The sequence below is a fragment of the Varanus komodoensis genome, unplaced genomic scaffold (genome assembly GCF_004798865.1).
Source record: "Varanus komodoensis strain SLA01 unplaced genomic scaffold, ASM479886v1 scaffold11, whole genome shotgun sequence".
Taxonomy (NCBI): domain Eukaryota; kingdom Metazoa; phylum Chordata; class Lepidosauria; order Squamata; family Varanidae; genus Varanus; species Varanus komodoensis.
In genome coordinates, this window is record NW_025335317.1 from 1,624,106 (window position 1) to 1,637,452 (window position 13,347).

At 50.3% G+C, this 13,347-nt stretch overlaps 1 protein-coding gene across 16 annotated transcripts in view; it reads left to right on the forward strand.

Moving 5' to 3' along the window:
- Window positions 1-13,347, forward strand: part of SORBS1 (sorbin and SH3 domain containing 1) — an 87,374-nt gene that overhangs the window by 50,796 nt on the left and 23,231 nt on the right. For 13 of the 16 annotated variants that reach the window (XM_044420201.1, XM_044420197.1, XM_044420206.1 and 10 more), the window contains 4 exons: window positions 1,412-1,477; window positions 1,929-2,030; window positions 4,189-4,238; window positions 6,533-6,696. In XM_044420201.1, the coding sequence (XP_044276136.1) occupies window positions 1,412-1,477; window positions 1,929-2,030; window positions 4,189-4,238; window positions 6,533-6,696 (382 nt within the window). The remainder of the gene's footprint in view (window positions 1-1,411; window positions 1,478-1,928; window positions 2,031-4,188; window positions 4,239-6,532; window positions 6,697-13,347) is intronic. The other 3 variants (XM_044420208.1, XM_044420209.1, XM_044420212.1) reach the window with 1 other exon arrangement.

A 13,347-nucleotide genomic window follows, 5' to 3' on the forward strand; every position in this document is an offset into this window, starting at 1 on the left:
CTGGATTCTTTGCAGCATTAAAATCGGCTTCTGTATGCATCTCTTTCCAGGGGTTTTCTTTCTCCGTCTTTCTGTATGTTCTGTTGCACAACCATCAGGTGTAGCAGCATTGCATGCATGAGCATCTCTCACGACAGCTCCCACTGGGTGACTCTGCATGGCGCAGAGCCCCTAATTTTGCAAGCAGGTAACAGGAGCGCAAATTCGCCAAACTGAAGTGAGTGCAGCAACATGGCTTCGAAAGGGCGTTGAACAATGGGGCTCTGCTGCCCGACACACACACACACACACACACACACACACACACACACACACAGCACGCAGGATTGTGTGTGCAGCCCTGCTGCTTGTGGTCCCCAGCCCTGAAGCTCTGCTTGCCGCCACTTCCGGCTCTGAGCGCCCGCCAGATCCAGGCCTCCTGGGCGCTGCGATTTTCCTGTCCCCCAAACTAGCTGCTATAGTTCAATTCTGCCAGCAGAAGAGCAGTGACTGACCCAAAAGGCGAAGTGAGCGACTCCTGCATTTTCCTTGCCCCATGGTGCCAGCGGTGGAGGCTCAGCCAGATGTACTTTGAGGCCAAGAGTGTGTTGGGCACTTCAATTAAGAATGAAGCGGCTATTTGCTGTGCTTAACTGCCCCTTCCTTTTGCAAAAGAGAATTCGGTGTGCCGGGGGCGGGGGGCTCGGTTTCTTCATATGAGTGCGATCCTATGGCCTCCCAGTGTTACCTGGGTTCCCCAGGAGTATTCGGCACCCAGAGCTCCTGAGGTGTGGAAAGAAAACCCTGTGCTGGTTGTCTCTCTGGAAAACCCATGCCGGTTGTCAAATCGGCCCTGGAAAGCAGGGACTGGGACGTGCAGGGGAGGGGAGGAGGCTGGGCCCACTCCCAGATGTGCTCCGGCCTCGCAGCGTTTCATCTGGACGGCTGGAAATGGCAGTCTTGGTGAAGTGCAGGCTGCCTCGGGGCTGGGGCGCCGGACGCTCACAGGACCCCGAGTTTGCAGGCGTCCACGCTAGTGGGCAGAGGCCACTGTTGGGCTGTTCCCTGAGCCATGTTCTCGTGGAATAGGAGAGTTGGAAGGGGCCAGAGGTCCAGCCCCCTGCTCAGTGCGGGCCTCCGAGCTGAATGCTTTTGCCGCACAAACGAGAGCAGCCAAAGCCTTTCCGAGCAAAGCGTAGAACAAGCCGCACGGCGCAGTGTGTGCCCCGGTGTCCTCCCCCCATAACCTCCTGTGTTTGTGCTATGGCAGGTTTATCTCCTCTCTCTTTTTGCATCCCCTCTTCAGTTTTATTTCCAGCATTGAAACGGTTTCCCCCCAGTGCACCCCCTTCTATTCTAATCCAGTTTCCATATTATCTGTGATGTCTTTCCTTATCTTCATCTCCTCATTTCCTCCTCTGCTTCCCATCAGCCTCCAAAAAAGATATGGGATTATACTCCTGGAGAGTGCTCTATCCTTACTAGAGAGGATAGAAAGGTAATTCAACATACATTGTACTATGGCCTAGTTTTTGTGTGCATATGTGGCTTTAACTTTCAGTCTGTAGCAATGTTTAGATTTTATGAGTGTAACTCGTGGTTTGAATTTAATTGAGCCTGAGCTCATTTTACGGGCTGTAAAAAGCATCTTAAAAGAGTCCCTGTAACCTTTATTAGACCATAAGCAACTGTACTAACAGGAGTGTGCCAATGAGGATACAGTATGAATGCATTTTTCCTTAAGTCTAACAAGATTATTTGTGGTTTAACACTAAGCAAAGAACGTAAGCCAGTCAAGTATTTGAGTATTGAAAAGGTATTGAATGTTTGCTTTGTTAAAACCATTCTTTTCCTTTTGAAACAAAAGGCTTTAATTTCATAGTTTAACTTTTATCTTTTGCCTAACCCACACCACTGTTTTCCCCTTCCCTTCTTCCATCTTTAACCAGACCGATGATGAACGCGACCTCTATCTCTACCAGACGGAGTTAGAGGCCGACCTAGAAAAAATGGAGAAGCTTTATAAAGCAAAAGATAAAAAGGAGATGAAGGTATTGTCTGAGCTCCCACTGCTTTATTTTCATGCTATATGGCAGGTCCTGAGGATAGGGATGTGCGATGAACCTCTTTTGGGGGTGGAAAGCTGTGTGTTTCCCGGAACGGGCCAACCACGAGAGGCCTGCAAACACTAGAGAGGCGGATTCCACAGAGCTTCAACACTTCCCTACTTGAGGATTCCTTCGTGCCTCCTGTCCTGTCCAAACTGCAATTCGCTAATGCATTTCAGCTCAGCTGCTTCCTTCAAAAATTGCCTGGAGAGAAAAGTGTTGCTGAGGATGAGCGGAGTACCCTTGCAATGCTTCTAGGCAGATTGCATTCTCCTGCAATGCCCTGAGCCAAGCACCTCTTACCTGGCAGCGGATTTACTGGCATCCACTGCTTCACCCAGAACAGTGACAGCACCGATTTCCAGTCCCTTCTAAAAACCGAGCTTCCCCGCACCCCAAGCTGCGCGCACACAGACTAGCAGAGGGCTGCTTCTCCTGCCCTGCAAGCCCTCCCTCTTCCCTCGGGGTCACCTCCTGGAATCCGGGCGCAGGTGCTGGGTGAGATGCGCTCTCCGGATCGGAGGAGAGTGCATGGAGGAGGCGATGTCTAGTCCACTTCCAGAAGAGCCGAGAAGGCGGACGTTGGTGTCACGTTGCATGGCACATGCTGAGGCTGGCAGGAAAGAAGACCCCCGAGAAGGGGCCGGGGACATTCAGGGGAGCAGGCAAAGGAGAGGACCGGGGCCGCCGGGCAGTCCCTGAACCTCCTTCCCTCATGCTCCAGGACAGGGTGGGCCATCCAGGCGCCCTGCAGGGCAGGAGCAGCTTGGCGGTGGCCTTCACCTCCGTGTTCCTCAGCCCTGTGGCGTGAGCCTGCGCTCCTGCGGGCATCCCGACAAGATCGCCCCCTAATTGGTAGATGTGCAGCTGCGTTCCCGCTACATTATGCGGTTTCAAGAGGGAAGAAAGGAACAGGCCTTAGCACGAGAATCACATAAAATACCTGCCTTGAATTTCTCGTTCTGACTTGCTTATAGGAATAGGAATTACTAGCAAGACTTGGTTGCGGGGCTGCCATCCCCAAGTCCTGCTTGGCCTGTGGAAAACAGGTGCAAGTTGAGGGAATGTCTTCCTTCTTTTGGCATTTCCCCTGGCAGCTTTCCTTCCCTCTTAAAACCTTCCCTCCCAGCTTATATCTCCTATATTCCTTCAAAGAACCATTTTTGCCTGTGACATAATGCATTATTATTCCTTATCCTAATCAAAATATCCAGAGTGAATTCTGGAAAATTAAGATGTTAATCAGCTGTTTCTGCATTACAACTGCATGAATCATTCCAAAAGTTAGAGATCCCCTTTTCCTGTGAATGAGTCAAATACCATCTTAACTGAGGTTTGTGTAAATTCTGCAAGAGCAATATGTGCACTAATGAGCTTCATGTTCCCACAAGCTTCTTACTATTGCTGCTGATTTATACTGTTCAATAGTGCATACTTTAAAATCGCAGGAAGATATGGCTACATAGAGTTAAATATTCAGAAGCAGTTAATTCTTTCTCCTGTTCTTTTTAATTTTGAAAACACAAACCTCACGAAATCGTAGAATGACATGCAGGCTTGGGAGACTCGCTCTCTCTGTGCAAAGTGCCCATTTCAGGGGAGAGAGTCCTGAGAGCGCAGTTCTGCGCACATTTAGCACGCGGCTGGCGGGGGCATTCTGGGCGGGGAGGGGAAAGAGCGGCTCCCTCTCCACCCAGGCTCAGGAAGACAAAGCCTCCCACTCTGCTGTTTCTGTTGGGAGCAGAGCACTCGACCTCACAACGAGTTTGGACCTTGTTGCAAACCGTGAAATGGTGCAGCCGCTGGACTGTGTTCGCTGCATCCTGAGCAAAAGGAGGTGCAGGCCTGCCTTTTCTGCTCCCAGATTGGTTTCCTCATTGAAAAGGCTCGGGAATGTTATGGTGGATGTGTATGCCCTATGCATAAATACAGTGTTGGCCATGCCCACAGCATGAACTGGGCAAAAATATCTTGCTTCCAAAGGGGTCTTCCAAAACCAGGATTTGAGCTGTAGGTGGAAAATAATGTGAGTGATCTCTTTGCTTCAAGTTTCCATGGAAGTCTCTGTGTGTCACTGGTATATTTATCTGGATTTTTGCAGAGTACGACACGTTCCTCTCCCCTGGACACATTCTCAGACCTTTTGCCTCAGTAAGTATTGAAAGCTGCTACCTGATGTTTGTGTCGGTATTTTGGGATGCTTTTCATGCTGGAAATGGTATCTTCAGATCATTAACCATTGTGAACTGTAGACTACACCAGGAATTTTATGGATGTGTGAACCAGATTCATGAGGAATGAAGAACTCTCTTTGAAATTAGCACAGGTTGATAGGGATGGGCAATTGTCAGCCAGGCCTGTGTTGCGGGCCTTCCAATGGACCAGCATTTCCCATTCATTGGAGGAGCATGGCTGCAAGACCTTCCATTTTCCCACAAAAGTTGGTGCCAAGGTGATGGTGGTGCCACCTTGAAGATGATCTGCATGGTCGGACCATGGGGGCTGGGTCTGCTTGTCCCAGATGCGGTCGCCTCGGCCCCCGACTCTGCAGTGGAAGAAAAGGAGGGGCCGGAACAGGACCAGTTGCTCGTCACCAGCTCAGGCGAGTTGGCCGGTTGAGTAACATCCAGGGTTCTCACCCACAAGCAGCAGGTCCTTCCTGCTGGCGGAGTGGACTGCATTTAGTTGGGAAATGAGGAGTGGGGTTCGGTTCGGCATTGGCTCCTTGCTTGAGCAATGCTTCCTTTCGTCTTCTGCTAACGAGTTCTTCAGCTCTCATGCTGTGTCACCAGGCTGATCTGGCTGGTCTGCTTTACCCCATTAAGTCTATAATAGCATCTTTTCATCTTGATCTGCTGGAAAGGGCAAAGGAGGTGGGAGGAGGCAGCTCAGAGCAAGAAGTGGATTACTTTAGCAGAGCATCTTTCTTATGCAGAATGTCAGTGAGAGCACATTTCAATTCCCACATATTCAAGCAAGCAGCATTAAGCTTCAGCCAACCAGACAGAGGCCCACTTACTTAGTCCCTGGTTTAACCCTGTTCCCACCAGCCAAGCCTTGTTCCTGCTCAGGATTCACAAAGCGAATATCCATACGGGGAGGTGGGCCTGTCGTCTGAAGTGTGCGTCCATGTACTGAATTAATTCCATTGCCAAAAGAGTCCATGCGCAGCACAGATACTTAGCTGTTATCATGGTACCCCCCACCCCCGCAACAGGAGAACTGTTTTTATGCATCCTCCACACACTGTCAAGTCTTGGCAACCCTGTGAATGGCTCCCCTCTGGAAGGCCCTGTCCTTCACAGCCCTGCTCAGCTCTTCTCCGCTCATGGCCATGGCTTACTGGATGGGGTCCATCCCACTCCTTGCTGGCCTTCATTTTCTTCTGCATCTGACTTTCCCCAGCATGATGGTCTTCTACAGGGAGCCTGGCCTGCCCATGATGTGCCCAAAGTATTAAAGCCTCAGCTTTGTAGTGTCTGCTTCTACAAAAAGCATTGCCTGTCCCTTTCCAGAACCCCTAAGAACGGACATCTGTGGCCATTTAAAAAAGCTCTTTTCAAGTTTTTACATGAATTTTCTGCTAATAATATAGAAAACAGAGAGAAAACTGGTTGTAAATTAGAGTGATCCATGCGATGATGCTTCTTCACACAACACATCAACCAATTTCTTCTTGCACTGACTTTTCCATCAAACTCAACCTTTCCTCGAAAGTCTCCATAATCCAGCATCTGTAGCTACCGTCAGTGAGGATACCAAGTGTGTAAAGGATTAGTAAGAAATTAGGAGCTAAGGTGACAGAAGGCCTAGGCCAGAGGTAGGGAAATGTGTTGTCCTGGGGGTACATTTGCCATTTTCATGGGGCCCAGAGCCACGCATGTCCCTCAGTCCTTTTGACCTGTAATTCTCTCTCCAAACTGCTGCCCAAAATCTCCAAAACCTTGAGAGCTCTTTACTTGCCCCCTTGCTCTCCTCCCCTTCTTGAATGTCCTTCCCACCAAGGCCGACCCACTGCCCAGATTGGCGTTGCTGGCACTACCCTTTCCTCCACCGCTGCTGTGCTCATTGCCTCCCCCCAGATTTCCTCCCCTGGCCTTTCCCTCCCCCGTGGCCACTGCTGCAATGCCCACAGGTTCAGCGCTACCACCCTGGTCTGGGCAGTGGGCAGAATTGGTCCCCGGGCTCAGGAAGCAGCGGTCAAGGCAGGCGGAGCTGGACGGGGCTTTCTTCTGGGTCTCTGCTCCACATGGGGCGCAGGAGAGCTGGGGCACAGGTGCTGATGCTTTTCATGTGGGCTCCGGATTGGACCAAGAAGGCCAAAAGGCGTCTCAAAATATGGACAGGGGTTCTTTTCCTTGTCTCAGAGGGTCTTGCTACTTTGTTTTCTAGCTCCTGTTCTGTTGCTGAGAAAAAAAATTCTTTCTCCTCCTGCACATTTTTAGCTCACCATATTCCCCCAGCTCCCATTCATTAGAAACGGCTCTTGGCGATTCCACTGGACTGGAAAATGAGAGGCAGATCTACAAAAGTGTTTTGGAAGGAGGTGACATCCCACTGCAGGGACTGAGTGGCCTTAAGCGCCCCTCCAGTTCAGCCTCCACTAAAGGTAGGTGGCTCAAGCAGCAGCCCGTGTGTTTCCTCATGCAGTCATTATCGGGGCTGGAAATTTTTACAGAGATTATATTCAATTGCATTGCATTTATATTTAACGTAGTTTAATATATTTATGTCAGCGTTTTAGATATGATAAATAATTCATCAGCCCGTAGTTGACTGCACCGCTTCATACAGTGAGTGGAAGATGTCATTTTAAGGCTTCCTCATCTAAAGATATTTCTTGCAGGTGAAAAATAAACCTGCTGCATTGGGGAGAAGTGCAGCAAGGTGTGTTGTGTTTGAAAAGCCGGCATTCAGAATGTTGTTTGCACTGTTGCCATCCATTTTGCCATCTCGGGAGCCCTTCACGTTTTGCTGCACGTGCCAGGATCATGCTGGGAAATCAAGAAATGTGGATCCTAAAGCATTTTGTTTCAGGGTTTCCTAAAGCCAGAAACCTTAGAAAATAAGCATATTTATCTGCAGCTATCTATTCCTCATGAATATTTGGGTGGAGGACAGAAGGGCAGGTTACAGAGTCATTTGTAGCAGAGTATTTATCCAAGTTTTGGAAGATGTTGCCTAGCGCTCTTCTATCCCTTTGAGTGGAATTACTTTGCCCACTTCCCGAAACAGGGCAGTCTCTTGCCAACTCTTTTTCTGGCTTGGCACACCTCATGCTGCTTTGCCTTTGCTCTTCCGTGTCTCCTTAATGCCTCTGACTCCACAGAACCCCCTGCGAGCCCCTGTCTGGCCACGACAGACCTCTCTTCTGACCACCATCATGATCTACCGATAGCTTCCTAAACTGGATACATACTTCCACTGGCCCATGAGTTCTCCTTTCACTGCAATGCTCGGTGGCCATGAGGGCCGCCCCGGGTGTGAGCAGGGGGCTCCTTCTGCATGCACAACACACACACGTGGGCACCGAGATGGGCACACGCAGACTTGGGTTCTCTGGGGCCAGGGAGGGAGCTCCACCTTGCGGTCCTGAGGATGATGCCGCTGGGAGCTCTTGGGCCGGAGGTGGCTGCATGAGGGCTGCGGGGCAGAGGGAAACCCTGCTGCCCACACTGGGAGAGCTTCTTGGGCAGCACTGTTTGCTAATTAGCCGATATTGAGTGCGTGTGATTGATGTCGGCTGAGTGCTAACCTGATTTTGGTGAAGAATTAAGCAGATGCTGCCGGAGCATGGCCATGAATTGCCTCCCGTAATGGGAAGCGCCCCACACTCTTGCAGTTCCTTTATGAAACCACTGCTCCCAGAAGTAAAAGGTGGACTTTTCCTTGCGGATATTTGCAATAAATACATAAAAATCGGTAGAGCCAAAGAAAATAAAGAAAATCACTTAAAAAAACCCTGTTTTGCTCTTATATTTCCAAATTTATTTCTGGAACAGAGCAACGTGTTTATGTTTATTGAAATAAACAGCAATGACTGCAGAGGCATCCTGTGCCTGTACTCAGCAGTAAGCCTTGTTGATTCAGTAGACTCGTTCTCGTCTCGTCTGTGTCCCAGCCCTGGAGTGCTAAAATCCTCGCAGGGGCCCACTGCTGGCAGGCTGTGTCTGACCTGGATTGCCAAGGGCAGTCCAGAATGCCCATGCAAGTGTCCCAACGCTGGGATGCTCGTGTTCGTCCCACATAAAGAGAAACCTAAATTTCTTCGCCGGGGCCTCTGTGCGTCACACATGATGGGTGCTGCGCCTGCGCAGTGTCCGCGGCCGGGAAGGATTCAAAGCTTTAACGGATTTTGGTGGGAACGCCGCACCCCTCCCCCACTATACAATAAAGAGCGGAGCGCCCGCCATTTTCCCCAGTCTTCTTTCAACCGTCGATTACTTTGCCTCGAGCTGTTCATTATTCTCTCTCACACTTTTGCATATACCTAGTTGTTCTCGTTCTATTTTCTGGCTGTTCTTCTCTTGTTAAGAAATCTCCCTTTCCAAGTTTAAAATCCTTACCTTCCTCGTTTAGGAATTTTTCTTCCCCTTTTCCCCTTCCCCTTCCCTAAAACAAAGACAATAACAGCAAAAATAAACCCTTCTATAGTTCTGCTTTCTTGCTTTGCTATCCATCTTTCCTCTCCTCGATGGCTCACCGAGCGATGTTTCGGAAGTGTTCCAAATGTGGGGCCCAAATGTCCCCAATGGATCCTCAAAATGTCCCCAGTGGACTCAAAATGTCCCCAGTGGACTCAAATGTGGCCACTGTCAATCCTTCACCAAACAAGCTCGGAAGAACCTTGAGAACCGGCTTTGGAAAATCCTCTGAGATCAGGCCTTGATTGCGTCAGGCGAGCTTCTGCTCAGGCCGCCTCAGCAGGCCCTGCTGTGATGTCTCCCCCTCACCCACCATCTGAGGGTGCCACCTCTAAGGGGACTGCCCGCTCCTCTTGTTCTCCTTTTCAAAAGCACAAGGAAAGGAGGAAGCATACAGGGTCCGATGTGCCCTCGGCTCTGAAGAAGCCCAAAAAGGCTAAGGCCAATAAACCGGACTGCAAGCAATGTAAGCTTGCCAAGGAGCCATGAAGGGATTCGAGCTCGACTGCTCCATCGATCCCGACGGTCGCCTCGGTTCTGACTCCTTCTGGCCCTACTGCACAGGCTGTGATGCAGGTGACTCCGCCGGGGTCTCCCCAGGGGATCTCCTTATCGACACCATCAACTTCGGACCATTCTGAGGCCGTGGTTCATGGGTCCATGTCAGATGGCGAGATCTGGGACTCTCCTCCCCCATCTCAGGCTGGTCATTCATTGTCACATTCGCCGACACCGATGCCATCCTCACCCGAGGCACCTCCAAGACCACAGCTTCAATCTGACATGCGTCGCCATCCGCGTGCCTCAGACCAGCCATCCAGGAACTGGGTGCCGATGCCGTACGGTGGATTCGACACATCCCAATCTTATCCTTGGGACTACCCCCCACCATATGGGTATTATCCGATGCCCTCGGTGTGTCACCATAGCCCTCGCCCGTTGCAGAGAGATGCCCCTTCAACATCTGCGGCTGCTCTCTCCAGGCCTCCTCCGTCTCTGGCTGGTTTGTCCTCCAGTCCTCTGGATCAATACGACTCCGATTCGGAGGACTTGGAGCAGGCTTCCACCTCGCCTGATGCCACCATCTCAGCCCAGGGACCGGGTTCACCGGAGGAGTCTTACTCGATGTTTGGGGAGTTAATGGCTCACTTCACCGGATCCTTGGAGATAGAAGTCCAGCATCGAGTCACCTCTAGCACTGATCATTTCTATGATATTGTTCGCAGGGAACAATCCTCGGCTATCTCCTTGCCATTGATTACGACCCTCCGACAGGACATGACGGACACTTGGGAATACCCGAACCAGCCACGCCTGACCTCTTGGCGCTATGTGTCAATGTAAGTTAGGGAACAAGACGTCCCTTTCCTTCTAAAACATCCAAAGCTGAATTCCTTGGTCATCAAGTTGTCTCAAGGTCAGGAGAAGAGGGAGCACTCCACTCCTCGAGACAAGAAGGGTCGTAAGATCAACCTGATGTCACGCCGCATCTATGCTGCAATGGGCCTGGGCTTGCGTATCTCGAATTACGAGGCTACCATGGCCAGATATCAATACTTCTTAGTGCAAAGGCTGGCGTCCATAACATCGGCCATACCAGATCAACGAGATCTGGCCCACATCTTCACTCGCGAGTCTCTGCAGCTGGCCATTCAGCAGTGGAGTTCGGTGAGGCATCATGTCGACTGCGGCTCCCGGGCTCTTGTCGGCTCCATTGCCCTACGCCGGCATGTGTGGCTGCGTTCATGAAATTTCCCCGGCAAGATGAAGTGATGCATCTAGGGCATGCCTTTTGACAGGTCTGGACTTTTCAATGCTCGTACTGACCACAAACTCAACCACATCTACAAAGCCCGAGTGACTGCCCGGCGAATGGAGATCCTGAACCAAAACATACGTATGTGGCTACAGTCTCAACCTTCCAGATACCAGCCTTACCACCAATATGCCGCCTGTCAACAATATCAGCCTCGCCAACAGCGGAACCAAAAACAACCGGCTTCCCACTACCAGCAAGGTCGTCACTGTCCTGACACTGACAAGCGACAGCGTTGACGGGACGCGTGGACCTCTCTTCTCTCCATCTACCCACCTTCCCCTCTCCCTTTTGGGGACCGGCTTCAAGGCTGACTCCCCATTTGGGAGTCCTTCACATCTGACAAGAGGGTACTTTCCATCATTGAGCACGGATATAAAATCAAGTTTGATACCATGCCCCCATCGGGACTGATCTGTTTCACATCTCCTTCAAGATGAAGTTTCCCAGCTACTTCGTAAAGGAGCGATCTGTCAACTCACTCACTCCGAGGGGCTTCACGGCTTCTACTCAAGATACTTTACGGTCCCGAAGCGGGATGGTGGTCTCTGCCCAATATTGGATTTACATGGCATGAACAGGTTCATTAAGACCAAAAAATTCTGGATGACCGCCCTTCAAAACATTCTTCCTTTGGTCAGGAGAGAAGATTGGTTCACATCTCTGGACGTGAAGGATGCATACTTCCATATCAGTATCCATGCAACAGATAGATGATTGCTCTGATTATCTGTTGGTACCAACCTTTTTGAATATAATGTTCTTCCCTTTGGATTAGCTACTGCTTCACAGGTCTTTTCGAAATGCATGGCTCCTATTTGTGTCCATTTTAGGTTACAAGGTGTCCATATCTACCTGTTTGGCTGATTGGCTGATTGTCTCCTCCTCTAGAGAAAGGCTACTTTCAGTCATCGATACCACTTGCAACCTCTTAGACAGACTCGGACTTTGTATTAATGTCCAAAAGTCATGCCTCATTCCCTCACAGGTCATTGACTTCATCGGAGCACGTCTCGACTTGCTCTAGGCCAGAGCGTTTCTTCCACAAGCTCAAAAGGACAAGCTTCGGTCCTCCATTCATCGGATCCCCAGTAGTCAAGTTGTTCCCACGCTGTCCATCCAGAAACTGTTTGGCCATATGGCCTCCACAGTCGCAGTAGTGCCCAACACCAGGTTGCAACTGAGACCCTTGCAAGTCTGGTTCAACCGCCTCTTTCACCCGCAGTGCAACTCTCCTCATCGCCTACTTCAGCCACCCACTTTCGTCCTTCAACTTTGACACAGCTGACGGTGACTTTCTACACCGACGCCTCCCTTACGGGATGGGGAGCACATTGTGCCAACTTCGCACTCAAGGCACTTGGTGAGGACACTAGACGTCCAGGCACATCAATTATCTGGAACATCTAGCGGTCTTCAAAGCCCTCTGGTCTTTCGAGTCTACCCTTTGGGACCGAGTAGTTCAGATAGCCTCGGACAATGTCGTCACTGTTTTCTGTATCAACAAGCAGGGCAGCACGCAATCCGCTCCACTAGCGCACCTTGCCCTCCGTCTTTGGGACTGGTGTACCCCTCTAGCGGTTCATCTTGCCAGAGTTGACAACGAAGAGGCAGATGCCCTCAGCAGACATATGTCAATGACTCACGAGTGGGAGCTGGATTGGCAAGCCTGTCATTGCCTCTTCCAACGATGGGGCATTCCGGACATAGATCTATTTGCCACCTCCGACAATGCGATATGCATGACTTACTGCTCTCAGGTGGGCATCGGCCCGAATTCAATGGGGGATGCCCTGATGGTGTCCTGGACAAACACGTTCTTCTGTGCATTCCCCCCGATAACTCTCATCATGAAAACATTAGCCAAAATTACTCAAGACAATGCCCGAGGGATCCTTATCACACCCTGGTGGCCTCGTCAACTGTGGTTTCCCACCGTTCTTCGCCTCTCTAGAAGAACATTCTTCTGTCTTCCATGAATTCCTCACCTCCTTGCCCAGGAGAAAGGTGCAATTCGACATCCAGACCTCAACTCCCTGAATCTTACAGCATGGCTCATTCAGTGACTAATGCTACATCTTCAGTACCAGTAACTTCAACCCAATGCTGCCTCTACAGCCTTCCATCCCAAGGGTACCATTGCTATCGATGCAGGTCTCGGATCCGTCTTCAAATCCAAGCACTTTCCATCCAGACATTCAGTTTATTCTTCAGTCTGCTCTAAGACCAGCGACTCGCCTTTCTTATGAGGCAAAATGGAAGCACTTCTCCTCCTCCACGTCAGCTAAGCAATTTCTACCACACTCAGCTTCAATTGAGAATATCTTGCTTTTTCTGCTATCCCTGCATCAACATGGACTTAAGTCCACTTCTATCAAGGTTTATGTTGCTATCTCTCGTCATCGCGGACTGATCTCCGGCTCCTCTGTATTTTCACACGTCTTCGTCCGTCATTTTTTGAAGGGACTACAAATCTCCAGTCTCCAATCTCCAGTGGTAGTGACGTGGAGCCCCTCAGAGGTTCTACAAGCCCTCACTAAGCCTCCTTTTGAACCACCAGCTACCACTGATTTGTGCCTCTTATCCTAGAAAACGGCCTTTCTTGTGGCCATTACTTGAGCCAGGGGGGCTAGTGAGCTCTGTGCCTATGTGTCGACCCTACTTGCTCCAATTTTCATAAGGAAAAGGTGGTCCTTCTCACTGACCCAGCTTTCCTCCCTAAAGTTGCAATGCCATTCCACATTAATCAGGATATTGTCTTACTGGCATTCTTTCCTACGCCCTCGACACCGATAGAGAG